The following is a 12,151-nucleotide window of genomic DNA, read 5'->3' on the forward strand; positions in this document are numbered from 1 at the left end:
GGGAGCGCACTTAGCCTAGCCAGAAGAGGGTAACTCCTGACCTGAATTCTTTTTTTTTTTTTTTTTTTGCGGTACACGGGCCTCTCACTGTTGTGGCCTCTCCCGTTGCGGAGCACAGGCTCTGGACACGGAGGCACAGCAGCCATGGCTCACAGGCCTAGCCGCTCCGTGGCATGTGGGATCTTCCCGGACTGGGGCATGAACCCTTGTCCCCTACATCGGCAGGCGGACTCTCAACCACTGCGCCACCAGGGAAGCCCCTGACCTGAATTTTGATGGATTAGGATTTAGCCAAGGATAGGAATCCCAGCCTTCTTTCATTTGTCCTCACTCTCTCTCTTTTTTTCTCTTTATGTAGAATGGAGTGCAGTTGTTTTTTCAGAACCTTCAGAGTTATCATTTTATGTATCTGCATGATTCCATTGTTCCTTCTCTCTTCTTCTTTGTCACGTTTTACTTGCCAACCTCCTCACTATGTTTTCCACCACACTTTGTGTCTTTTTTCTTTCTTATTTTTTTCGTAGTTTCTTTAGTCCTCCCTAGAAACTCTGTCTTATCTAATATAGTAGAGACTTAAATTTACTTTTCTTTAGCCCCCTTTCTTCCTGTCTAGCAAGATGGCCAGTAAATATATAAGACTCATGGTCAGTAGTATTTAACCTCTCTGTGCCACAGTTTCCTCACCTTTAAAATGGGCACACTAGTAGTGACTACCTCATTAGGTTGTTTAGAGGATAAAGTGAGTTAATGCCTGTAAAACTTAGAAGAGTGCCTGGAATATAAATAAAAAAGGCAGACAGTCAGTAAAAGCTTGGGACTCCTATTTTCCTTGGCTACGTCCTATTTTTGTCCAAATATTTGGCCCCTGACTTGCTGTTGTTTCTGCCTTAATTGTTCATCAGGGATCTGGTTTTACTTCACTGTGCCCATTTTCTTTCCTTCTCCTTGGGGTTCTCCTTTGCTAGTCTAGGTGCTTACAGTTCTGATTTCCTTTTTGTGGTGGACAATAACTTGGGAGGTTGTCAGGAAGACAAGGCATTGTTATCATTCATGTTCCATGACATATTAGTAGGGGTTTATAATAATAAAATAGGTTTTCGTTTCATATAGCAACAGGGTTCATTAAAAGATTAAAATCCTTTCCCCATTCTTATTATAGTTATGCATACTTATTTTAAAAGATAAAAATATTACAGAAATATAAAACTTAAAAGTGAAGGATACATTCCCCAAATATTTTTTGAGTGCCTACCATGTGATAAGATACTGTTAGGTGCTGGAACATAATTGTTGTTAATAGTTTGGTGTATGTGCTTACAGCTATTTTTAAAGGTCTTTATAATCATATAAGTAATAATATTTACTAAAATAAAACCATACTTAAAATTACTCTTTTGTTTCTTTTCATCACCAAATAATATATTTTAGGTGATTTTCATGTTAGCATATAAAGATTCACCAATTCTTTTAAACTACTGGATAGTATTCTTTTGAATGGATATACTATAATTTAGTTAATAAAACTCCTATTGATGGATTCCTGATAGTTTTCAATTCCTTATTATTATAAGCAGTAATGCAATGAAAATCCTCTTACATATATATTTTTGGCATACGTATTTCTGGATAATAAATTTCTAGAAGTGGAATTGCTGGATCAAATGGTGTGTTAATTTAGAATCTTAATAAATTAAAAAAGATTGCTCATTTAAACGTCAACCTTGTTGTCTGTTTCCTCATACTTTTATCAACATTAGGTATTATTATTCTTTATACTGTCTGCCAGTCTAATTGGTGAATATGTTTCATTGTTTTAATTTGTGTTGAAAAATTATTGAGATAGGGCTTTCTTTAATATCTTTTTTTTTTTCTTTTTTTTTTGGCTGTACGTGGGCCTCTCACTGATGTGACCTCTCCCGTTGTGGAGCACAGGCTCCGGACTCGCAGGCCTAGCGGCCATGGCTCACGGGCCCAGCCGCTCCGCGGCATGTGGGATCCTCCTGGACCGTGACACGAACCCGTGTCCCTTGCATCGGCAGGCGGACTCTCAACCAGTGCACCACCAGAGAAGCCCTAATATGTTTATTGGCTAGTTGTATATTATATGTTTTGACCTGTACTATGTTCATGTCATTGGCCCAATTTTCTGTTGGATTGTTCTTTATTTTATTGCTTAGTAAGATCTTGGTATATTAGGTAAAATAGCCCTGTCATATGTTGGAAAAAATTTTTTTTGCTTGTTTTTTAATATATATGGTACCTTACTTCATAGAAGTTTTTAATTTATAGGTAGTTATATTTCTTATTCTTTCTTATAGCATCTTGGTTTTGTTTCATGCTTAGGGATTCCTTTCCCAACAAGAATAATAAGAATCTGAAAGATTCTGTATATCAGTAATACTTTTTGAGTTTTATCATAATCAAGATTAATGATGGAGCTTCCCTGGTGGTGCAGTGGTTGAGAGTCCGCCTGCTGATGCAGGGGACACGGGTTCATGCCCTGGTCTGGGAAGATCCCACATGCCGTGGAGCGGCTAGGTCCGTGAGCCATGACCACTGAGCCTGCGCGTCTGGAGCCTGTGCTCCGCAACGGGAGAGGCCAGAACAGTGAGAGGCCCGCGTACCAAAAAAAAAAAAAAAAAAAAAAAAAAAAGATTAATGATGTCTATCAGTGTTTGTTTCCTTTTTTCTTTTTCATTTTCATTGTGTTCTTAGATTTTACTCTCCAGTTTAGCATGTACAACTTCATCAAATAATTTGGCACCTTGGTGTATTATGATTTACTGTGTAGCAAATTAGAATATAAAGTAGGAACGCCTTGGACCCTGCTTAACTGAATATCAATTTATAAGTACTTATATTATGCTTGGTACTAATTAATAAGAGGGGTGACCAGCAGTCTGTTTGCCTGAGAGTCTAAGTTTAACCTGTTTTCCAGTGTAACTTTTAATAGTGTCCCTTTTCCCTGCTGATTTTAAACAAACAAAACCAGCCAATTATTTTACCAGCAAAATAAGTTTATTTTGGAATAGCAGAGATGTGCAGTTTGGGACAAGCAAAAAATGGTGAACATAGGCATATCTGGAGAACGGATGAGAGGGCCTTGCTTTTATAGAGGAAAGGAGGAAATTGGGGAGGGCTGCAGGGGTTCTTCATTGGCTGCAGATGGTGGGCAGCTTGTCTTTGCTGGATCAGGAGGAAATCTTTCTTCCTGCTGGGGTCTGTAAGCTGCGGTGAATGATACATGTGTGAGAACTGCCCCTCCATGGCTTCCTGACTTCACTTTAAATGAGGTTTCCTTTATTCATTTCATATGACTCTCAGAAGTGCCTCAGTTCAGTTTAAAAAATTATAAGGATTATAAGGGGTAGTAGTTCACATTAGGATATTTTAATATTAAGGCTTCAGTTGTTTCTGTTTACATTATTCCTCCAGTACTTAGTAATACTTCATGTACTTTAGCTTTAAAAAATATCTCATTTCTATTATTTTCATGATGAACTTGTTGCAAAGTTCATAGAGTTGCTTATGTGAGGTATTTCTAGAGCAGTGATGTTAGTGTATATCCTTTTAACCTTCATCCCACCATCCAGAATAATGCTTACTTTTTTTGAAATTTTGGCTTTCATTAGTTTTTTTTTGTTTTATTTTGTTTTTTAATAAATTTATTTACTTATTTTTAGCTGCATTGGGTCTTCGTTGCTGTGTGCAGGCTTTCTCTAGTTGTGGTGAGCGGGGGCTACTCTTTGTTGCAGTGCGCAGGCTTCTCATTGCAGTAGCTTCTCTTGTTGTGGAGCACGGGCTCTAGGTGTGCAGGCTTCAGTAGTTGTTGCATGTGGGCTCAGTAGTTGTGGCTCACGGGCTCTAGAGCACAGGCTCAGTAGTTATGGCACGTGGGCTTAGTTGCTCCGCGGCATGTGGGATCTTCCCGGACCAGGGCTCGAACCCATGTCCCCTGCATTGGCAGGTGGATTCTTAACCACTGTGCTACCAGGGAAGTCCCAATACTTACTTTTTGAATAAAATGTCCCTCATGATTCTTGTTTATCCGGTATCATCCTAAATATGGTGAAGTATTTGTCTGTGTGTGTGCATATAGTTTGTTTATATTTTACTAAATATGTGATAAAATCTTTTCAGATGGATATGACCACATTTTTTAACCTGGCCATATAAACCTGTATTTATCATATTAATTTTTGGTGTTGAATATATCCACTGATACATGAATGAGTTTATGATTGGATCATGGGATTTGTAGCATGCTAAGTAAAACTGTTCTTAACACAGATCCCAATGTGATTCACTTAATGCCAATCCCTACTATACTGTAACAGCATTGATTAAACCTTAGTACTGGGCTTCCCTGGTGGCACAGTGGTTGAGAGTCTGCCTGCCAATGCAGGGGAGGCGGGTTCGTGCTCCGGTCTGGGAAGATCCCACATGCCGCGGAGTGGCTGGGCCTGTGAGCCATGGCCGCTGAGCCTGTGCGTCTGGAGCCTGTGCTCTGCAACGGGAGAGGCCACAACAGTGAGAGGCCCGCGTATTGCAAGCAAAAAAAAAAAAAAAAAAAAAAAAAACCTTAGTACTTGCCATCAGCCAGACAGATTTTTATCTAGCTTATTTCATCATTCAGACAATACTTCTCCAGCCTTTTCTTAGGTAGTACTGTGTCAGAGTCTTTGTTATAATGTAGATGAATTGTGCCCATTACATCTCCTTTCTCTACCAACTCTGTTACCACTCAAAAGATTTATAGACCTTAGAATTACTCATTTTCACCACTGATTGTAAACTGTAACTCAACCTATCTTATTCTTTCTGAAACGATTACTTTACATCTTGGGATGTTTTATACAGTTGCCATTTTAAAAGACCAAATAGTTTCATCTTTCCTTAGTCAAAAATATCTTGTACTTATCAATGTATCTTTAAAAAACCTTAAAAATTTTTTTTAGATTTCTGGTTGTGTGTTTGTATCATATTATACATGTTTCTTGGTGTTATATATTGATATATATGTCTGACTCTTGTTTTTAGTATTTATTTGTCTCAGTAAATATTAATAACTATAGTAATAAAATAATTTAAATAATTAAAAAAAATATTAATTTCTGAGAATGTTCAACTGATGAATAAAATACCATCTAAGAATTTCTAATCATGTTACCATTAGCTTTAAAATTTTCTCTCTTTGGGTAAAGATATTTATTTATAGGTATTTTCAATTTCATACTGTGTAAACTGTAGACAAGAATTTTCATAAAAACTTGTGATTTGAAAATATTTATTTAGGCACTAAAGATAAAATGTATTAATGAAATACTGTTATTTTTGCAATGGGTATAATAATTAAGCAAAAGTATTATTTGACTGTTCATTAGACACACAGTCATGTTTCTTGTTTTAAAATACATTAATATCTAATATAGTATGTAATATAATGTTTGTTCTTTTTGTATTTCTTCTGCAGAGAGTGATAATGAACTCTCGAGTGGAACAGGTGATGTGTCTAAGGATTGTCCTGAGAAGATCCTATATTCTTGGGGAGAATTGCTAGGAAGATGGTAAACTTTTTTTTTATTGAAAATTTTATATTTATATAATTGATATTAATTTGCTTTATTAATTAAAATCTATGTGTTTATATATCTTAATCTTGAGATTACTTAGGCAGTCAATATAGATAGTCATCTAGGGGTTGAGCCCTCAACCACTCCAGTGTTTGGCAGTTGGAAAGATGAGTAGGAAAGATCATTCAAAGGAGCCCAAGAAAGCTCCTTTGGAGGAAGAGAACCAAGGGTAGGAGGAGAACCAAGGTAGAAATCAAGTGAATTAAGACTATCAAGAAGGAGGAAGTGATCAACTGCTGATAGGTCAAGTCAGAGGAAGCCTGAGAATTTCATTGGGTCCAGCGATTTGAATGTCACTGGTTACTTGGACCAGAACCCCTCTGTGGAGAGGTAGGAATGAAAGCCTGATTGGACTATGTCTGAGAGGAAAGATAATCAGCAGTTATAGATAGATAGGTCTTCAGAGAAGTTTTGCTACAAGGAGAGGATAAGAAATAGGGACATAATTAGGAAGTGGATGTGGGTTGAGAGATTATTCTGAAAATTAAGATGGCCAATATAGCCTGTACATTGTATGTTGTTGGAAATGATCTAGTAGGAAGAGAAAATTTGATAATGCCAGAGGAAGAGGACACAGTTGCAAGAGAAGTCGATGAATAGGCAAGAAGAGATGGACTTGTTGACTAGTTGGAGGAGTTGTATTTAGAAGCGCAGAACATTCATTGTAACAGAAGGAAAGGTGGGGCATGGCTACAAAAGTAATAGCTGACTTAAGTGTACTTACTGTGTGTCGGGTGCTGTTCTAAGCACTTTAGATACCTTAATTATCATCATGACAACCCTCTGACTTAGGGATTATTATTATCTCCATTTTACAGATGAGAAAATGGAGGCGCAGCTATGTCAGGTAGCTAGTATAAAAATACACAACAAATAATGGCAGCAAATAGGTAACTTGCTCAAGATCCCATGGTCAATAAATAATTTGCCCATGATCATGCAGCAAGTAAATGACAGGATTTGAATCTAGGCAGTCTGGCTCCAGAGCCAGAACTTTTTAACCAGTTGGACAGGCTGCTATTTCTATAATGTACATAGGTTTCTGGATTACTTTTTATAGGAGCATGTAGAAGTTTTAGTACAAGAGAGAATAAACTAGGAAAATTGATACCCTTCCCAGACTTCTCGTATGAGTTTAAAGAGAGATCATGAGAATGGCAGTATGGTGGACAAGAAAACAAAATATTTTTATGACTAATTAAACAGCTAGTTGAGATCTTTATTTACAAAAAGCAAGATTTATAACTTGGTTCAATATACAGCATCCTCTTAGGTTCTAGGAGATACATAGATAAATACACAGTTCCTACCTTTGAGGTTCATAATCAAGAAGGGTGGGAATATACACTCATAACAGACCATTTTAACAAAATAACTGAAACAATGAGGTTGTTTCAAATTTCTTAACCGTTTTGTTAAGAAAATGGTTAAGAAATTTCTTTTTTATAAAGTGACAATCACTTGATTTTTTACCCAACTTAAAAAATTCATCTATTCTCTCTTAGGAATTGTGTGCTGATTTAAATATGAATAGGAGATAATTCCTACCCCCAAAGAGTTTACCATCTTATAGAGGCATATAGACATTTAAACAGATAATTGTGACATAATGGATAAATGCTCCTGTTAGCACTGAGGACCCAATGGAAATTTTCGAATGAACACAAAAGTAGAAAAATAAATACAATAAATGTGATAAAGAAAATCCCCAACAAATATTTTAAAGGTGAAATTGCTATGATGCTTTTTATTATTTAGAAAGGTAATTTTGGAGTAGGAAGAAACTATTAATAGAGAAGGTAGTTAGGATGTAATTGCATGGGTTGATGAGGTCTATACCAAACTCATGGGTCTTTTGTATGGAGAAGAGTTCCAAACAGAGAAAGAATTCTGAAGTAGAGTTGATGGGATTTCTCAGCTATCATTCAGTGTACATTTGTTGCAGAAATAAAATACCATCTTTCTACATTATATTTTTAGTAGTGGACTTCAAGAAACTCATTGAAAGAATCTGAGGGAACTATTTTAAAGGACTAAGATAACTGATTTTTAGACCTTTATAAAACTTGCTGGATCTTTTACAATTCAATATGTATTTTTATTTTATTTAACTTATTATTGCAGTTGTGTCATGACAATTCATATGAAAACAATAAAATTTGCCTGTTTGAGAGTTTATATCTATTACACAAGAATTGACAAAATTTTTAAATTGCTCTTGGAATATCGTTTTTAAACATTCATCTTTTTTAGAGCTTTTCAGTGAGTCTTAGGAATACTAGCTTAGGGACTTACATGAAGATATTTTTGTGATTTATTTAGTTAAAGCACCTTTTGGGGAAAACACTACATTTTGTGCTTTGGGGAGATTTTTATGAGGAGACAGCCTGTGTTCTCAAGGCACTTTTAAATAAAACATAGTTGAAAGTATTTTCAACTTATTATAAAACAACTAGATCACTCTATTAAAATAAAGTGAAGCTTTTATGGATAAAATCAGAATTCAGATAATGAAATATACTATTAGAAAGATACAAAGGAAGACTATTTAATACTAATTTGAACTAATCAGAAAAAAATAAGGATACTATGGAAAAGAAAATGGAAAACAGACTATAAAATGTTCAGTGGTGGAGGTCTTCATACAAGACTGGAGTTAAGGTGTCTTGATGAAAGAACTAGATAAAAAAAAATGAGGAAACAAGGATTAAGAGAGGAGAGGGAGAGGGTCAGGGAGAGAGGAAATGAGGAGATGTTTGTGAAGGGAGGACTTGGAAACAAACTGAAGTGGTAGCAAGATTTCTTTTTCCTGAATATATTCAGAATGGTAATGCTGATGACTTATACATTAAATTATTTAAAGAATTTAAGGAATTGGGGCAGAATTATTTCTGGATAGCTTAAGAAAGCAGAGTGCTGATCCTGAACCCTTAGATGTAAGTCAGCTTTTGTGGCAGGAAGATTTTCTAACCAAAAAAAATGAAATGAACCTCTGAGGTAAAAATTGAGTATAGTTTATTATATATAAATAAAACCATCTTCAAACTATTCATTCTCTTTTATTAGACTTTCAGAAAGTCAGTATGCATTTAATAGGCACTTTGATTATATTTTTCATAGCTATACTTATTATCACAGTGGGAAAATGTGTTCTTAATCCGTGGTTTCTCAACCTAGCTGAGCATCAGCAGACTTGACAGGGGGAAAAGAAAATCTAAACTTGGGAAACATGAAGGATTTGAATCACTAAGCATGAACATCCATAGCTTCCTTCCTTTTCACATCAATATAATGTTCCACTTTTTTGACTAATGAAAAAACCCGGCAAAAACCCGGCAAAAACATATACAATCAGATTAAAATATGTGTTCTTGATTTACCCAGTGACCTTTAATGTGTCTCTTTTCTTGAAACTTTTCTTCATGTAGCTTGTTTAACTTAAAGTAAGACCTAGGTTGACATATCTAGGTCTTATCATTAATGGGGGAAGGACAAATGCCTAACTTTACTTGATGTTCTCCATCTTTTAGTTTCAGTTCTAGCTATTCCCTTTTCTGAGAAAACATTTTAACATGGGTCAGGCTGCTGCTCTCACATTCTCATATCTTCTAACCACTTACTTCCACCTCCCCTCTATCAAAACTTTCCTAATTCCATCAGTGACCACTCAGTTTCATTCAATGGCTTTTCTTCTCATCTCTTGATTTCTCTGCTGTTTTTGTTAGAAATGATACCTTCCCTTTGAAATTCTCTTCTGGACAGCTTTAACAATAGAGAAAGTTCTTACATGCCCAGATAGTTTCAAGAAAAGATGCCTCTTTGAAGGTAACTAGATTAATATAAAACAGCTTTATGATGCTATTAGAATCAATGAGAATGTTTGCTTTTAAAAAAGCATTCTTTAGCTTAGCCTTAGTAGTTGATCATATTAATTTAGTTTCATAAATCTATTCATTTACCTAAAATGTATTGAAGACCTTTTATATGCCAGGCACTGTTCCAGGTGCTTGGGATATATAACTAAAGAAGACAGAGATTCCTGCCCTTGTGGAGTTTATATTCATGCATTAAAAACTGCCCGATTGCTACTTGTTTAGTATATGTCTGGTTTATGTGTGACTTTTTGAATAATTTGATAACTATCTTGCTTCTAGTGCAGAGTTCGGCACCTGTCATAACTAGCCCATTTCCAAGTCTCTTGATAGCTGCAGTTAATGCTGTGCACTATTAAAGCAATGGCCATATATAGTTATATTTTTATTAGAAATATTGAAACAATGATTATTTCTATAGATTGTTCTTTTGTTTGGGTCTTCTCTGGTCATAGATGTATACTAGTAGCATTTAGCTTAGTATCCACTAGTGTCTCTTAAGTACTAGGGTGCTGTATGCAATATAATTACTGTGTCATTACAAGAATAATAGGTAAATTAAAGCTGTTAATCATGTTGTGTTATGAATGACATAGTTCTTTTTAAATGTCAGTCTGTAAAGATAAATAGTGCCTGGGTTTTTAAGAGAGGAGAAAAGACTTTTCTATTATACCCAGCCAAACAGATGGCTGAGGGTCAGCTAGAAGCTGAATGTTGGTTGAGTTGAATCATATTATGGTAAAATGTGTATTAGGGACTGTTGACTATTAACCTTAAGGTGTGTGTATGCATGAGTAGGAAGAGATATTCCAGATTCAAAATCTTATATAAATCATTATACAGAGTAATTTGAGCCAACATAACAGTCAAACTGTTTGTCCTCTTCATTTTGTCTGCCATATTGGAAGCATATCGTAGTAGGATGAATGGATGTTAGGAGGTCATTGTAGAGGTTGTAGAGTGACTACAGTTGGTGGTAGTGGAAGTAGAAGTGCATGGATTTTGGACAGGTTGGGAAAATAAAATGCATTAGACTTCTTGATGGATTAGTAATGGATTATGGGACAGAGAGTAATGTCAACCATAACTCCTAGGTTTCTAATTTGGTTGGATTGTAGTGACAATCACTGAGGTAGGATACCCTGGAAAACGATGAGGTTTAGGGAGAAAGAATATGAGTTTAGATTTGAGCATGTTGATTTCTGGAGCTCAGAATACATGGACATGGATGACAATGCCCAGAGACAAGAGACTGAAGAGAATTAGATCACTGAGGGAAACTGGAGAGGTTAAAAGCTCAGAATACTTAAGAGGTTAATAGAGGAGAAGCAATCATCAGTGGGGTTTGTGGGTGGGAGGAAAAGAGAGTGCTTTGTTATTGAAGCCGAGGGAAACAAAGTGGTCAACAGTGAAAGGAGTGAAAAATGTCTTTTGAATTTAGTGGCATAGAGAGGTCATGTATTGCTTAAGTGAAAACTGTTTCTAGGAGAGATAGAGAAGCCATGTTGAGTTGAGCTGAGGAATGAGTGTGAAGGGAAGAAATAGAGATTGAGTATACAGCGATCCTTTAGAGAAATTTGATGTGCAAGGTAGGAGACAGTATGATATCTAGAGTGTGATGTGGGGTGGAATAAAGGTTTCTTTTATAGGAGATATTTATTGGAATTTTAATAGCTGTAGATACACAGTGATGACCTTGATTTCTGTATAATATGTAATATATTTAATTAATTTGAATTCTTATATGATATTGTACATTATGGGACTCATAATTCCGCATATTTTGCATTTAATTTCATAGGAAATGAGCTTAGCCCTTTGCACACTGTTGTTTTTAGTTAACTCATTTCTTTTTTTACATTAAGAGTACAGAAACTTTCCTAGCCCTCAAACCACATACATTTTTCCTATTCAAAAGTGTAATCAGAATCAAATAATAAATTACAAAAAAGATCCTTTTATGACTGATCCTGGCTGTCTTGTGGTGCAGTATTCTTTTGCTAATCTTAAATTCAGTTGGATAGTGAAGAAGAGGCAGTAGGAAGGAAATCCATGTGTCATACAGTTTACTCAGGTATAAGTCTTCTCAAGAATAATTAATACTCTATCTACTTGACATATTTTATGGAACATATTTAGCTATGGTGTTTTTCCAAATTAACTAAATTTATATTTTAATTGAAGTCCATGAGAGAAATTTAAAGACCTGAAATGGGTTTTTTGGTGTATTATTATAAAAACATTCAAGACCGTTGTAAATATTTCAAACAGTATAGGAAAATGAGTACTTTCTCTCAATTCCATTACATAGATATTTTGGAGTTTATTCTTCCATATTCTTTCCCTGTGCGTGTCAAAAGCAGGTTTCAAAATAGTATGTGTTAGGCAGAGAGTGTGAGAGAGAGAATGTGTATTTTAAATAATACCATATATACTATTTTGAAACCTGCTTTTTTCACTTAGCAGCATAATTATGTTAATGGTGTCGTAGCATGTTAAATCATGTAAGCTCTACCTCTTTCTACTTTGTTTTGCTTCAAGCCTGTCAGTATTATCAGCTTAGGTTCCCTAACTCAACAATATAAACGTTTTCCTTTATGAGGCTGAACGAAAGCAGAATGGTCATACATTTGATGGTTTATTAAA

The 12,151-nt window shown here is 35.4% G+C and overlaps 1 protein-coding gene across 8 annotated transcripts in view; it reads left to right on the forward strand.

Annotated features, from left to right (window-relative positions):
- The window catches only part of RABGAP1L (RAB GTPase activating protein 1 like), a 705,589-nt gene that overhangs the window by 191,946 nt on the left and 501,492 nt on the right, over positions 1-12,151 (forward strand). For all 8 annotated transcript variants that reach the window (XR_004351208.1, XR_004351209.1, XR_004351206.1 and 5 more), the window contains one exon: positions 5,474-5,567. Coding sequence is in view for 4 of the 8 variants with exons in the window: in XM_032641784.1 (XP_032497675.1) it covers positions 5,474-5,567 (94 nt within the window). In the remaining 4 variants the exon portion in view is untranslated. The remainder of the gene's footprint in view (positions 1-5,473; positions 5,568-12,151) is intronic.

The sequence above is a fragment of the Phocoena sinus genome, chromosome 1 (assembly GCF_008692025.1).
Source record: "Phocoena sinus isolate mPhoSin1 chromosome 1, mPhoSin1.pri, whole genome shotgun sequence".
In the NCBI taxonomy this organism is placed as follows: domain Eukaryota; kingdom Metazoa; phylum Chordata; class Mammalia; order Artiodactyla; family Phocoenidae; genus Phocoena; species Phocoena sinus.